At 33.5% G+C, this 16,581-nt stretch overlaps 1 protein-coding gene across 1 annotated transcript in view; it reads left to right on the top strand.

Moving 5' to 3' along the window:
* Window positions 1-16,581, top strand: part of anapc1 (anaphase promoting complex subunit 1) — a 52,295-nt gene that overhangs the window by 20,547 nt on the left and 15,167 nt on the right. Inside the window, 15 exon segments of the mRNA XM_052613796.1 lie at window positions 572-663; window positions 1,866-2,014; window positions 4,828-4,861; window positions 5,806-5,916; window positions 6,498-6,652; window positions 7,516-7,547; window positions 7,549-7,590; window positions 8,354-8,382; window positions 8,385-8,462; window positions 9,441-9,712; window positions 11,557-11,596; window positions 12,735-12,826; window positions 14,020-14,154; window positions 14,522-14,604; window positions 15,031-15,109. Of these exon segments, the coding sequence (XP_052469756.1) occupies window positions 572-663; window positions 1,866-2,014; window positions 4,828-4,861; window positions 5,806-5,916; window positions 6,498-6,652; window positions 7,516-7,547; window positions 7,549-7,590; window positions 8,354-8,382; window positions 8,385-8,462; window positions 9,441-9,712; window positions 11,557-11,596; window positions 12,735-12,826; window positions 14,020-14,154; window positions 14,522-14,604; window positions 15,031-15,109 (1,423 nt within the window).

Below are 16,581 nucleotides of genomic sequence, written 5' to 3'. Positions count from 1 at the left end.
AAAAACACCTCAAAATGACGTTATTTGAAGGTATTTTTTTATACAACCACAAATTTAAGCTTAATAATTAAATAATTTAATACAGATGTCTCTCTACTTGTCAGCCTTGTCAGATATTTATGAATACATTTAAACTGAGCAATATCGAAGCTGACAATCAGTCTGAAACCATCCTGTATTCTCGATCCATTCTTAACCAAAGATAGATTTATCATCTTATTAATTTATTAATATTTGTAAGGAAAGTACACCTTTTGATATATCTGATGGTATTGACACATATTGACTGAGGTAAAACCCATGTTTTGTGAAAAACTGCCAGAAGCAGGAGGTCGTACCCAAAGATAGATCATGTTTAGAACCTGTAGCTAACTTTTGACTATTTACAAAATAAAAAGCATTGTCAAATCATTGTGATTTCCACAATATTGGCGAATACCACACTACTGTAGTGTGTTAACTGAGCAGCATGAGTCACGCTCTGGTTTGGCTCTTATATTAGTTTTAGTGTATATATTGACCACCTGATGACTCTTTTACCCACTAATCATTTTTTCTCTCATTTCATTAGGGACCTTCAACTGGAGGATTTCATTGATCTGTCCTGGCGCGATTACCCCTCATTCATCAAAACCTTCAAGGAGGCCTGCGTGATTGATCAAGGTACGAGGCCGATCAATGTGGTCGGGGCCCTTCATTAGCAGCTAAAGGCTTTTCTATTCATTCACCAGACAGTGCTGACTTGCTAGGAGTCCGGCCAGATTTAGGGTTTGAGTGACAGGCCTTGTTGCCAATTGGGTTTCTGTTGGTTGTGGGATTTTGACACACAAAATAGACATTAAGTTTTATTTTCCAACTTGAGGACTTGAGGTTAAACAGCCGTGGAAAGGTGTTGATGCATTTTCTATTGAAACACTAAGTTAGGGTTGGATTTAAAGTCTTGTCTTGTTTATTTTTGTGTATGTGCAGCTGAATCAGTGTTATTAAGGTATTATTCAAATACTGTTAATTTTAATTACATTTATTTTAATGAAATGTTTTGTAGTTTCATGCACTTTATTATTTTTGCCTTATTTTAAATATTACTATTTAGGTTTTTTTTTTTAGTTCTAGTTTTTTATTAAATACAGATAGTGAGTACTTCAAACTTAAACTAAATTAAAATTTGAAATGAGAAAGTTAGAAAATTTTTTTTTTTTAATATTTTCATTTTCAAATAAACATTATTGTTTTCATTTATAATATTTTAATATTTATTGCATCTTTTTAAAAATAATTTTGTCAGCTTTTTATAAATGCATGATGGAAAGTGCTTATTTTTAGATGCATTAACTGGTCATAAGTTGGTTTTTTGCACCATTTTTCACCATGTACGATACCATTCAAATATTTAGGGCCATTAAGATTTTTATTTATTTATTTTTGAAAGAAATAAAATGTTTAAATTGATTACATATTTTTTGTTTTTATATAAATTCTGTTTTGAAAAGGAATTAATTAGCAAGGAATAATAATTTAATGAATAATAATATTAAATTAATAAAATTTAATTCTTGAGTGAATTTAATTCATCCTTGCTAAATAAAAGTATTACAATTATTTACAAATTAATAAGAAAAAAATTATTATCAATTTAAAGCATCTTTGCTGCTAACTTGTTTATTTTTTTAAATAATTACTGTTCTTTTTATCTTTTTTATTCCTTAAAAAAATCCTGAAAAAATGCAACATGGTTTCCACAAAATTATTAGGCATCACAACTGTTTTAATAATAATCTCACTGATCCCATAATAATTTTTTCTGTTCTCGCACACTCTTACACTGCTGCCAAGTCTTTACATGTCATGTCTTTCATGTTGCGCAGCTCAGATGGAGCAGATGACTTTGCCCGTGCTCCTGGACGGGGAAGCCCCATGTGTGTTCAGCTGGCTCAGTCGCTGTCTGAGAGGGCAAGATGTGGCGCCTTTTCCTTATCTGCCTGGCATCTGTGAGAAAACCAAACTACTGGTGCTGGTAAGGACCCAAATCCTCCCTGTGCCACTGAATATGCTCTTCATGCCTGGTTTTACAGGTGCAATCCAGCTGTATTCTACAACCCAGTTAACTCCTGAAAAATACAGGTGGTCACATCCTTCTCTGTTCTACCAGTTTACTCCAATTCACAAATGCATGACTGTTATGAGAAGTTCCTTTAGTGAATCATTTATAAAGCCTTCCAAACTCATTTTGAACTCGACAAACTCACTGAATCAGTCAGAGCGGTTCTCTGACTCAATGATGTCCATCTCCAAATGAAGTTTCTGAAGTTAATGGTTTGTTCAAATTAGTGTTATTACCGACTGCTGACTGTTATACGTCACGTTATAGTAATTTAGAGGATAGACTGTGTTTAAATCTGATTGTCAATCCCAAAACTCGCACAGGTTGAATTTATATAATCAAAAATATTATATTTTGATGTAACAGTTTTTTAAATATTGTAAAACTGAGATGCAAAGCTGAATTTTCAGCATCATTATTCCAGTCTACATGATATTTCAGAGATCATTCTAATGCTCTGATGTACTGCTCAATAAATATTTCTTATCATACATTTTTTAAAACAGTTGTGCTGCTTAATATTTTTGTGGAAACCGTGATTAATTTCCTTTTTCAGGATTCTTTGAAGAAAAGAAAGTTCAAGGACATCATTTATTAAATGGAAATCTTTTGTAACATTATAAATGTATTTGCTGTCACTTTTGATCGCATTAATGCATCTCTTCTGACCAAAGAATTGATTTCTTTTTTAAAAATCAGACTGACCCCAAACTTCTGAACGAGGTTTGGATGATGCCCAACAGGGGGCGCTAACAGTCAGCAGAGGAGCTGGGTGTCGTGCCCTTAACTCACACACATTCTATGGAAATGTCAAGCAGTTAGATGGCAAAGTGCTGCAAGCTAATCATAATGACATTTCATGAGCGTGGAGTCATCTCTGGGCGTCCTCCGCGTCTGTGAGGGTGTACGTGACAACAGATGCCCCACCTTAATCAGTCCATGGAAGTGGTGGTCTGAATCACTCCATAGGGCAGTATTAGGGGTCACGGGTGTCATGGTGTGTGTGTTTGTTCTGTACTTCCTTCCATCAGGCAAAGTGAAGTGACGCACAACCCCACCGAGGTCCTGACAAACCGTTACGCAATTATGGGCCGTGTTTACCCTCCTGTTCCCGTCCCTTAGATTAGAGTCCAGAACATTAGAGCATCCATTTTATCCCTTCATACTTACACTCTCTCTCTTTCTCTCTCTCTCGTTTCCAGACCCTTTCTCTCTCCCAATTATATTAGTGGTAATTGCTAAGGAAAGCATCAGCATTTCGAAGGCTCACGCGAAAGATTGTGGTTTTGCTGAGTGGGTTTCTGAGGAGAGGTGTGTTATCAGACTTAATATTTTCACCTGTCTGGACACTTAAACAGGTCAAATAGTCCCTTCGGCATTGAAGAAAGGACCCAAGCCCAATCTTTACTGGCCAAAAATTTGGCGTAGGATTTATTAAAACAATTTTCCGTCATGAATTGCTCGTGCATTTCCCAAAGCATTACAAAGAAAACTCTTTGAATTAAAAATGATATTTTGAAGTAGAATATAAGTTTTGCGTAAGTATATTTATATACTGTTTATATACCATTTTAAATTAGATTTTTTTTTGTTTTCGTGACAATATTTTTTAATAACTTTTTTTTTATAATTTAATGTGCTTTTGACATAAAATATTTCTAAATCGGTTTTAGCTTTTCTTTTCAGGTAAGTTTACCTAAGTTTCAGGTAATTTTAGTACCTCGGAATAAACTTATTAAATGTATTTTTATGTTGCTTTATTTAACAGTTTTACTCACTTAAGTACTTCAGCTTCAGATTTTTTTTTTTAAGTCATGCTTTTCCTCTAATATTTCATGTTATATTACTCTATTTCAATTACCGAAAATTATTTTTAAATAATGTTCAACATAGTTTTAGTTTACAGTAGCAACACAGTTTATTACTAGATAAAATGTGAAATATCTTGTATTAAGACAATAGTAAAATAGTTTATCATAAGACAAAAACATTTTACAAAAAGGTGTCTGACTATTTTAATTGTTGACGTTACTTTAAATTTTTATCGTGCTTCTAATTAAAAATGTATACGTTTAAAGTTTCAGGTAATTTTAGTACTTCAGTGTAAACTTATATTCATTAGTTGGCGAGGCAAAAGTTTAGCATTTTGATCTTATATTTATATTGTATTTATTTTCTTTATTTCAGTTAACAAAATGTATATTTATTTATGTTTTAATAGTATTAGTTTAAGGTAACAGTAACCATGTTGGGGCGAGGTTGTGACTAAATCGAAACCATTTTGCTGCTTTATTTCTAGCTTTATTTCACTTAATAAAATCAGTTTTAAAAGTTTCAGTTAACAACAAAAACATTGGAACAGATTTCGGGCCAATAAAATTACTCTTCCTGCTTTATTTCTCAAGTGCATTTCTGTGATTGTAATTTTTTATTCGTTTTTTTTTTTTCAAATAATTTCAATTTCTCAGCTGTTCTTGAAGTTGATGTTCTGATTGAGCCGTATTACCTCTGAGCTGTGGGTTTGATGCATGTAGTCATGCATGTGGTTAATGACAGTGCTTTTGCGTCGCCTCATGATGAAACATGTTCATTCTCCCCTCACACAACCAGACGGAGTGACTGTCATGACAGCAGCAAACCATAACCACACAGGTGCTGTCCCACTGCTAATATTAACTCTCTTTTTACTCCCTGTCCTCTTGCTCTTCCTCGTAATGTGGTTGGAGATGAAGACGCGATCTCGACAAAGGCTGTACACAGGTGGGAGATTAAAGGCTAATGAGAGGCTCTTTACTCTCCTCAGGCCTGACACTAGACTTCTTGTCAAGCATGTACACTAATAAGTAGGAAGATAAATTCATCAGTTCAATGGTAATTTGAATGCACAAATGTAGACATTTTGGCTAATACTGATACATTTTAATACTAGATTGTTCATCAACAGTGAACCAGTTCAACAACATCTTTCTTAAAATTAAAATTAAATTTAGCTTTTAATATGTATAAGTTATTTTAGAATAGAGAAATAAGTTTGCACATAAAAGGCCTTTTACATTAAACATTTTGTGTTTTCAGTCTTATTAACTGAAATGCCTTAATTTATGTAAGAATGTTTTTAAATGTGCAGAAGTTTGTTTGTGTTTCATGATTGAGGCCCAATGTTAAGTGTTGCTCTAACTGCATATATAATATTATTGAATAGTCAAAATATATTTTTTAAATGTTTAACCAATAAAATCAATTTACAAACATTTTTACATCGCAAATATTTGTACCGTATTTTCTGGACTATAAGTCACACTTCTTTTCATAGTTTGGCTGGTCCTGCAACTTATAGTCAGGTGCGACTTATTTATCAAAATTTATTTGACATGAACCAAGAGAAAACATTACCATCTACAGCCACGAGAGGGCGCTCTGTGCTGCTCAGTGCTCCTGTAGTCTACCCCTGAGAACATAGAGCGCCCTCTCGCGGCTGGAGACGGTAATGTTTTCTCTTGGTTCTAAATAAATGCAACTTATAGTCCAGTGTGACTTATATATGTTTTTTTCCTCATCATGGCGTATTTTTGGACTGATGCGACTTATACTCAGGTGCGACTTATAGTCCGAAAAATACAGTATTCAAATACATTGGCTAATGCTAAAATGAATAGGTGTGTGTATCCTTACTGTTTTAACACATTTGGTCCATGTTTTCACAGGGCAAAAGAAAAACACGTTTGATCCTTTTCTTAGAAGGTACCTATGGTTTATGATCATCGTCATGTGCCTTATGTTTGTTTTTCTAGATAAGCCTCAGCTCTTAAACACTAGTCAGCTGATTCAGTTTCTCCAGTGCATTTGACTGTTGGGTGTTTCACAGGTAGAGCAGCAAGAAGCCCTCTCCTTCATCTGGATGCCTGGCTGAGAAGCTGGTGCTGTGGTTGACCTCTGCAGGTCAGTGACACAATCAACACAAGTACACACCTGAAAATATAAATGCTTGGTGCATGCATTGCAAATCCCATACTTAACATGCAGTGCCACAGTACTCAAGGGGACAATAAAGTTTCCTTCCCATATCATTAATTAAAGCTAGGTGTAAACAGTTCTACTTTAACTTGCTTAGCATGATTATGTTGCTATGCCATTCCATAGGTTTCCCTGAAAAATTCAGTTCATACTTCCATTTGGAATTTTTCGAAAAGCAAAAAGTAAAACTGAATGTGCATTCACATACATATAGTATGTTTTATGCCTTATATCAGACTCGCTATCCTTCTTAAATTGAGAGTGTAGATCAGAGTCCTGCACGCCTTTGTTGGTTTACCTTAGTTTACACTAGGTTAGATATATAAGATCTTAATATCCTGTCACGAGGTGTGTGTGACTACACAGTGTTTTTTAACCTCAGGATTTACATTGAAGGATCTGGAGTCGGTTAAGTTTGGTGTGGCTCTGCCAATCAGAGACACCATCTACCAATGCAGAGAGCATCCCTGCTCTGATTGGTCTGAGGAGGTCTGCGCTCTGATTGGGCGACAGAACCTGACTAAACAAGCTCACAAAGTGACCCTTGCCAATCGTAAATCGGAAAGAAAGTGAATTGGTTGTAAAGAAACAAGTTCTTTCTTTGACTTTTGAATTGTATTATTATTACTGTTTTGTTTTGAAAAGTGAAAATATATTAATATTTATAAATACTGTAATGAGTACTAATACTTGAATTAGCTTAGTTTAGTTTAACTTTGTAATCTTTGGTGATGTGCTTTTGCAATTTTCATTTAATTTGACACATTTAATTTCATTTTTTTTTTTTTTTGCATTTTTAATTTAATAAAATTTTTAATTTAAATAATTTTAGTACTTTTTTTAAGGACTTGTTTTTCATCTCATATTTTATTTAATTTCAGCTTTATTCAGCTTATTTTTTAATAATGCTCAACATAGTTTTAGTTAACAGTAGTTTATTACTAGATAAAATCTTGTATTAAGACAATAGTAAAATAGTTTATAATATAAGACAAAAACATTTTACATAGTTGCCTGACTATTTAAACTGTTGGCGTTGCTTTCATTTTGATCGGGCTTCTAATAAATAAATTTACTTTATATTATTCATGTGTTCACACTTGCATAGTTATTATCATACAAAGCGTCAAATAGACACCTAGGGCACTTAGCAGGGGGTCAACATGGATTTCTAAAGCTATTTTTATCTTTCCAAAAACAATGTTGAATTATTGTCTGTGGCAGTGCTGAAAATATCTCCCGTCCCCAGTTAAAACAACTACTGTCTGAATAGGGCTGAACACTTGAATATGGTATTTAAGACCGGTATTCTATAGTTTTGAATGTGTAATTACTGTAATTATGATATGAAGTGAATGATGCATTATAAAGTAATTATAAAAAGAACTGAATTGTTCCAGAGCTCCAGACCTGTCCGGGTCAATGTGCCCCACTGAAGTTGGTGATCATGAGTACATAGAGGAGACAGAGAACAAGTGAGCATACTCTGATAGATACTTCTGCACACTCTTCAAACTAAAGCTTCTTTTTTGGCATCTGTGGCTCCATTACAAACCTTTAACAATCAATTCCGCAGAGGGTTCTTTACAGTGGGAAGAGGTTCTTTAGATTAGAAAATGGTTTGGTTCACAGAAAGGTTCTTTGGGGAACAAAGCGGATCTTCTATAGCATTCACTCTTAAAAAGAAAGGTTCTTTATTGGCTTCTATGGTTTCATTAAGAACATTTAACATCAATGGAACCTTTTCATTGCATAAAATATTTATCTTTCTGCAATGCCATAGAAGAACCAGTTTTGGTTCGCCAAGGAACATTGCATAAAAGACGCAGTTTTCCTTAGTTTTAAATACATTTTACAGAACTTTTTTTTTTTCACTATGAAGAACCTTTTCTTGCAATGGAATTATTATATTGATGCCAGTAAATAGTTTTTTTTAAAGAATGTATTGTGCAAAAGGGTTCTTCATATTGAAAAAAAAGAATGGTTCTGTTGGAACCGTTTACAGAAACCCAAAATTATTCTTTTGTGGCTTCACTGCCAAATCCTGCCTTTTATTTTTAAGATTGTTGCTGTGAAAATGTGCTTTTTGAACATTTATTTTTAAGAGCGTACATTTCTGTAAGAACTAAGTTAAGAAAGTAAACACAAATGTGCTGAAATGCACGCTGGATGTTTTCTCCAAATCTACACCCTTCTCCACATTTGAATTCAGCATTGCTTTTTGTATTTTTGTTGCAGGCTGCGGCAGTTGTGCCAGCGCACCATGGCAGACAGGGACTCTTTACTCTTTTCTCATACCATCCTGTGCCAACTGAACCACTCCCTGTGCCCAAACTCAACCTGACTGGTACTCTCATAAACCACGGCCCATGCTTTTGAAGTGTCCTAATGAATAGTTTTACAGGGCTAGCAAACAGTTTTTAAGAGCCCTGTTGAATTTCGTTTGGCAGTAACTGTGCCCAGACATTGCAAACCTCCCACCATTCTCACCACAACGTTATATCTTTCACTCTATCTTCAACAATTTCATGTCAGTTAAAGAGAAAACGTTTGCCCCTTAGTGGTCTTTGCTGTCTTCTAAGGCAAGCATCATCATTGCTCAGGGATTTGAACAACGATGATATAATTTCGACTTTTGGGTGAACTTTTTCAACTTGGACTATTAAGTAACTATCTATAAATGACCCAGAATGCACTAGCAACTGTATAGCAACACCCTGGTGACCACAATCCAAAAACATTTGAACATTTAAGATTTATGAATTTCAGTTGCATATAAAATGCAATCTATTTTAAACTTAATAAGACTTATATTTGTCAGTCATATATGAATGAAACTGGTAAGAAACAGGTATGAGTTCTGCACCATGCCAAAACTGCAAAACTTGCATCTTTGCATCTGATTTTTGATTTGATATTACTTGAAAAGAATTGAGGTTTTCAAAATGCATTTATTCAATCAGCTTACAATCCTAATAAATCCGGTCATCGTGAAAACAATTCAATGTATTTGGTTAAAATGTATGAACATTGTGAAAATATAGCTTGCTATTTCTTTGCAATTACATGCATAAGTACATAAATCTTAAATTTAATCTTAATTATTTTTAAATGCACCCACAAGTGCAAAATGGCAAGTTTTGCATTGAAAACAGATATTTTAGTTAATGCTTTCTAGTATAATTTTTATTGGAAAAACCTCTTCCTCTGTGATTTAGTAGCTTAAGGGCACTAAAATGCTGCCTTTTTATGTCTTTCCCAACTTCCCACAATTGTTTTTATTTTGTATGAATAATGTCCCTTCTCTTTTGTATTCTCTTCCCAGGCCGCACTCCTCCCAGGAACACCGTGGTGGACCTGAACACTTGTAACATCGATGTGCCGCCCAACATGACCAGCTGGCCCAGCTTTCATAACGGAGTGTCAGCTGGTCTTAAGATCGCCCCTGCCTCTCAGGTGGAATCTGCCTGGATTGCATACAACAAACCCAAAAGTGCTGACCTGGCCAATGAATACACCGGTTTCCTCATGGCCCTGGGCCTCAATGGCCACCTCACTAAACTAGCAACACTTAACATCCAAGACTACCTCACCAAGGTCAGTTACAGCCTCATTTGGGGCTTATGTTGATTGTAGTCTTTATCAACTTCAATAATGAGTTTTAGGTATAGAAAATGACCCTGCAGTGAATATGGTCAACAGGATATGATGGTCCAGGGATATTTTATTATTATTTATAATATATAATTAGAAGTTTTAGTATTTTTTTATTATTAATAATTTATTAATATTTCTATTACGTTTTAGTATTATTTCCACTTTTCATAATAAAGAATAATTTTTAAGAATTAATTTCCATTTAATTTAGTAATTTTATTGTCATTTTTATTTGTAATATCAAATAGAGGTTTAATTTTTTGTTTAAGTTTTCATTTATCAATTAGTAATTTTAGTGCTTCAACTCAAACTTAGTATTAGTTTTTCATCTAATATTTATCATTTATCATATGTATCCGATTACATCCAAATTTTCAAGTAGCGAAAATTTTGTTAATAGTTTCAATTAAAGATCATATTAATGTATAGCGCACTCAAACATATGATCCGCAGCTGTTTGCCACGGATGCAAAATTTATCCATTTCTGATTTCAAATCCAAACGTTGTTACCGAAAAACATTTATGAGCATTCTGATACCGTTTTCACGCAGAACAGTAATACAATCTTTCATAGAAGTTTTTAAATGCAATAAATATAAGCAAGAGTATGTGTGAACATGGCGTTATGTGTGTGCTCTTTTAGTGTGCATGAGCGCACCGTCTCTAGGAGAGCATTCAAGTGCTGAATGTTTTTTAATACTGCCAAGAATTCAAAATAAATTAAAATTATAATCTTTAGTGATGATGCAACAATGCCTTGATTGTGCAAATGACAATTCCTGTGTAAACTGTGCAGCTTGCTTATAGTGCAGACGCAATGTGCTGATTTGAAGCATATTTCGCATTTAGAGAGGGAAAGAGAGAGTGATTCACTCACGCTGTTTGTGATTTAACATGGATACTAAATAGAAAAATATGAATTGTGCCTCACAAACAGCATTGCAATTAATTCACCCGTGCCGGACTGAGATGTCCGGTTGCGTCATCAGCTTGAGATGGGTTTATGAGATCGGCCTTTATAGAGACCTTCCAATTAAACTTCACCAAGCCATTATCGGCCGATCAATCGGACCACCCTTACTACTCACGCTGACGACTTTTCACAAATACTAGGTAAACGTCTCGGAATTTAATATAGATATTGACACTTTCGGATTGGTCATATTACCCTGTTTTTTATTTTTATAAACGCTGGTTTTGCAAGCGTATCAATGCAAGTGAAACACAAAATCTAGTGTGACCACCATCGGCAGATGTTTACTAAAGATGGCCCAGATAACCGATTCCTTACAGCATGTGACGAATCCAGACATCCAGGTGTAGCTAACCGGATGATTCACCTGCGCTTATCTATAATGCAGGTCTAGGTGGAAATCAGGAGTTTGCGGGCGATGTTAATTCTAGAGAAATGAAACCAATCTGGCATAATGACTTTTATTGGAACTGAAGAAGTTATTAAGAAAGGTTAGGTTTTGTTTAATTAGAATTGGACACTCGGTGATGAAGTGAACTGCAGAAGTAGGTTTAAAGTCGCCATCTTTGCTCCTAATGGACCATCAGTTCATAGAGGCTCTTCCTGAAGGCCAGACTTCTTTTCCTCTTCCTCCTCCTCCTCGTAATTTTCTTATCTCGCCCTTTTTAGCATCGGAGCTGTCAGGTCTGCATGTTTTCTGGGGTTTTTGCTCTCATCCTGTTGTTTTTCTCACATGAAAGGCAAACGTAGAGCCGAGTTTCATTCTGACAGTTCACAGGGCAGTAACGTGTGCTGCTCTCTCATTTCCAGTCAGGCCAGGCTTTGTTGATACTTTCTGTGGTCGCTGAGCGTATCTGTAATCTATAAGATATATCGAGCCTTTAGCTAGTTTGGTGTTTACACTGCCCGCTCTCACACGGAGATCTGTGGCCGGACTTTCTAGTCTCTGGTAGTACTCCTGACGATTTTACAAGAATCTGGTAGAAAAACATCCTGTTTTACTTCATGCACATGTGAAAGTGAATGAATGAGTGAGTTTAATGAATGAATAAAGTGTTAATGTAAGTACCAAGGTTGCACAGCTCACTGTAAATCCATTCTGTGCTTCAATGGAGAGAGATTGCTATTTTAACTTTTAGTCAGATCGTGAAGTGTATGGTCATACTGAATTCGGCCCAACTCTCTATCATATAAATCTTCATGCAAAACGCACAAGAGAGACTACCATGTTGCTAATCTAACTTTTGCATTGTTTGGGAAGATGTGGGTAATTGCTACCAGTATAATAACTGTGAGCTGTGGCATTCGATTAGGATTCCATGATGTGGTGATAATTGCGTTTATGTGTAGTGCATGGCACAAATATGGAGCAAACATATTATTTTATATCATGAATGATATAACTATATTTATTCATTTTTATTTATTTTATATTTTAAAGATTTATATATTTATTTGAATATTTAAGAATAATTATAATCAACATTTTGTTATTAGTCTATATTTTTTTATTAAGTATAATGTAAATATGATTAATTTTATTGTATTAAAATATTATGCAATAAAATAAAAAATAAATGAAAAATATTATTAAACCTATGAACAAAAACATAATGAAAAATTATCTATACAACTTAATTTTTCTCAAATATTTGAATACAGTAAAAATAAATATAAATATTTACATTATACTTAGATGTGTTGACTGACAATTTTTTTATTATAACTATAAATATATATAAATCTTTAAAATATAAAAATAAATAAATATAATTATATAATTCATGATATAAATTAAAATGTTTGCCCCCTATTTGTGCTATGTACTATGCATTAACGTGGTTATCACCACATCATGTGTCTTTGTGTGTGTGTGTTGGCATGAAATCAAATGAGCTGTTGTTTTCATTTGTGCTCATTCATGATTGAATAATTAGTTAAGTGTCATATCGGAGTCTGTAACAGCTGTGTGTTGTGTTGTTTCCAAGGATGTCCACCTGGTCCTGAGATGGAGTACTGTACGGACAGGGAATCCTACTCCCTAGCAGCAGGACTCACACTTAGCATGGTCTGCCTGGGAGTGAGTGTGTTTCCAAAGCATTTTGTGAATTTTTTCCTGTTACATGCACAGTCAGCAACCAGCTTGGAGGAGCACAAAAATCCCTCAATGAACCACTTTCTTCCCACAGAACTAAAAATGAACACACACCATCATGTGCAGTGTGCAACTTCTCAAAAATGTGTTTAGCCTTTCTGAAGTAGTATAAGGTTCCATTAGGTAATGTATTAATTAACATGAACAAACAATGAACAATAGATGTATTAATCTTTGTTAATGTTAGTTAAAGAAAATATTAATAAGTTATTAATTGTTTGTTCATGCTAATTCACAGTGCATTAACTTTTGATTTGAGTAATGCATTAATAAATGTTAACATTAGCAAGAACAATCCTTCTACAGTATTTATTAATCTTAGTTAAAGTAGTTACCTAACATTAATGGAACCTTATTCTAAAGTGTTACCTTTTTTGGTGAAAGCATTATAATGTAATGTTATATATTTAATTAAATGTATTTTATTAAAAATATGTAAATATAAAAAAGTTATATAGTATTTAAAAAAATTATATATATATATATATATATATATATATATATATATATACAAAAAAAATTATATATATATATATATATATATATATATATATATATATATATATATATATATATATATATATATATATATATATATATACAAAAAAAATTATATATATATATATATATATATATATACACACACATATAATATACACACACACATATATATATATATATATATATATATATATATATATATATATATATATATAATTTTTTTTGTTTTTGTAATATGTTACTGTAAAATTGAACTTTTGAAGAACTGAATTGAGCAAAAATAGATGCCGAATAATCTTTAAATTTATGGATTTCTTATTAAAATTTATAAAATTTATAAAATTTAGTTTTTTTATATATTTTTCATAATTTTGGTGTGAATTACCCATAAACACATTTTGATGCACGCAAATTACTGGCTTTTTCCATTAAAAAAAAAAAGAAAACCTACACAAAACGTGTAATATTTGAAATGCCATCTGCAGTAATTTGTTTTTATTTGTATTTTGCAGTAGTGGTGTTTATTATGAATAGCATGCATTGTGTGCATCAGTGAGAGATGGGAACCAGAATAATTCCCACGCTGACCCAGCTGTTTTCTCTCTGCTTCTCTGCAGCATGGCAATAACCTGATCAGGATGACCGACCTGAACGTGCCCGAGCAGCTCTATTAGTATATGCTGGGAGGACATCGACGCATGCATGCTAGCTTCAACAGAGAGAAACACAAGTCTCCCAGCTATCAGATCAAGGTGGAGTCATGACATAACCAGCAAAGAGCTTTTATTCATCTGGAGATTTCTATATGCTGAGAATGATACCACACCTCGCATGTGGTCGTGTTTGACAGTTTATATAATCGTATGAGAAAGCAAGGGTTGTTCAGAACAAAGTGCTTATACTACTGAGATAGTCTGCTGCAAATTATTTAATTTGAATTGAATAGTAATTTTAAGAAAGTGGAATTAGATGGTATGCATAAGATTTCAAATGACATATACAGAAACTTGTATTTATTTATATTTTAATAAATTAGTATGATAGTATCTTACACTTAACCTGGATTATCTAACAAGGTTCAGAAAGCAACACTATTAAATGTAAAACTGTTTTCATTAGGAGGGTGACACTATCAATGTGGACGTGACCTGTCCTGGTGCAACACTTGCCCTAGCCATGATTTACCTGAAAACAAACCATAGGTGAGTTGTAATGGAAAAACATTAATATAGGATTAAAGTAAAATTCCTGTACCACTGGCATAGTGATATTTTAGCATTATCTATATACTATTCTGGCTTTATAATAAGTCTGCTTTAATTTTTTTCGCAACTTTGGTTGATGTAGAAATAGACAGTCTCCTCAAACAAACAGAGCATTGTTTTGAAAGAGTCCGTGTTGCGATCTCCGGAAAGACAACTAACACATTAGTAATAGTTGCCTGTGTGCAATAAACCGGAATAAGAGTATTTTAAAATCCCAGTAATCACACACTTCACCTTTAAAGTAAAATCCATTGTGAGTGCTGAAAGTCTCTGACATCTTCCTCATCTTCAGATCGTATGTTCAGTGCAAGACCTCTTTTGCTCCTGTCTCACATTCACACCTGTTTCTCTGGACCCCTCTAGGTCTGTAGCTGATTGGCTGAAAGCCCCGGACACCATGTTTCTGCTGGACTTCATTGAGCCTGTGTTTTTGCTGCTGAGGGTGAGAGAGAACATTACAGGGACAGCAGCCATCAGAAGTTCATTCTGGCCTCTGGGCTCGCAGGAACTTAAAAAAATAACATCTCACAATGGGTTCAATCGCACTTTTTTTTTTGCCAAGTGTTCTCATGTTTTACAATGGCTTTTCAGGCTAAATGTAGGGTCATTTTAGCCTGTTGTGCTTGTTAACCAACAGGAAGTTCACTTGTTTCTTAGATTCTTCTGAAATGTTTCAAAACCCAGATTGCTGCCTTTGTAGAATACGTGTTAAGTAAGGTGGTATTTTTTTGCTACCTTTTAGATATATTAATTTGACTAAATTTAATATGAGTACTGCATATTCACCTGATTTTGAAATGTGGAAATAAGCTATTTTCTTTGAATTTGACACTTCTGTTTCATTAGCTGTTATAGGGAAATAACTATCAGAATAACAAAAAAACAAACAAAAAAAACGGTAGAACTATTCACGCTATAAACCAGTGTTTATGATTATAATAATTTCATAACCATGAGCTTAACAACATGCATTTACCACACTCATAAATGATTTTTGTTTTATTTTTCACTGAAATGTAGATAATAGAAAATTATTAATTTTTTTATGTCAATTTTAATACCATATTTGAACTAAATGTAATTTTTTTTCCCCTTTGTAGTAAAAAGTAGAGGTCGACCCATGTGGATTTTTGAATGGCCAAATATTAATACAACTGATATAAAGCTGATATATGCCTTTCCCATGTAAATGAGATTTGTATAACAGAAGATGTATATCAATAAAAAAAATATATATATTTTTTTACATATTATCAATAAATCATTTGAAAATGAATCTACTTGAAAAAATACTTTGAACTAGATAAGTAAATCTTTAAATTAAACAGATTTATGCTTTAGAAACAATAATTGATTCTGTAATCCTATTCTAATATTTTCCACAAATCAAAGTGAGGATAAACACAAATAAAGCAAACACTAACTATCAGTACACGCTAATAAGCCACTGTGAATTATTTTCTCAAATAAAGACCAAGTGATGCTAATTTAATATGCAAAATATCGGCAAAACAGAAGCGACATTGGTTCAGAATTGCCAAATAATGGCCTTTTTTGACCAGTAGTAAAACTTTGAGGCGTCTCTGCACTAGATGGATGGATTTAACCATTGCATGTGCATCTTGTGTTTCACAGCATCTAGGGAACGAGTGCTATGTTTTTAGAACAGTCAAGTTAAAATTAGTTTAACTTACAGTATTGTTCAAAATAATAGCAGTACAATGTGACTAACCAGAATAATCAAGGTTTTTCGTATATTTTTTTATTGCTACGTGGCAAACAAGTTACCAGTAGGTTCAGTAGATTCTCAGAAAACAAATGAGACCCAGCATTCATGATATGCACGCTCTTAAGGCTGTGCAATTGGGCAATTAGTTGAATTAGTTGAAAGGGATGTGTTCAAAAAAATAGCAG

This window comes from Carassius gibelio, chromosome A13 (assembly GCF_023724105.1).
Source record: "Carassius gibelio isolate Cgi1373 ecotype wild population from Czech Republic chromosome A13, carGib1.2-hapl.c, whole genome shotgun sequence".
Lineage (NCBI taxonomy): Eukaryota > Metazoa > Chordata > Actinopteri > Cypriniformes > Cyprinidae > Carassius > Carassius gibelio.
This window is presented reverse-complemented; position numbering and strand designations above follow the sequence as displayed.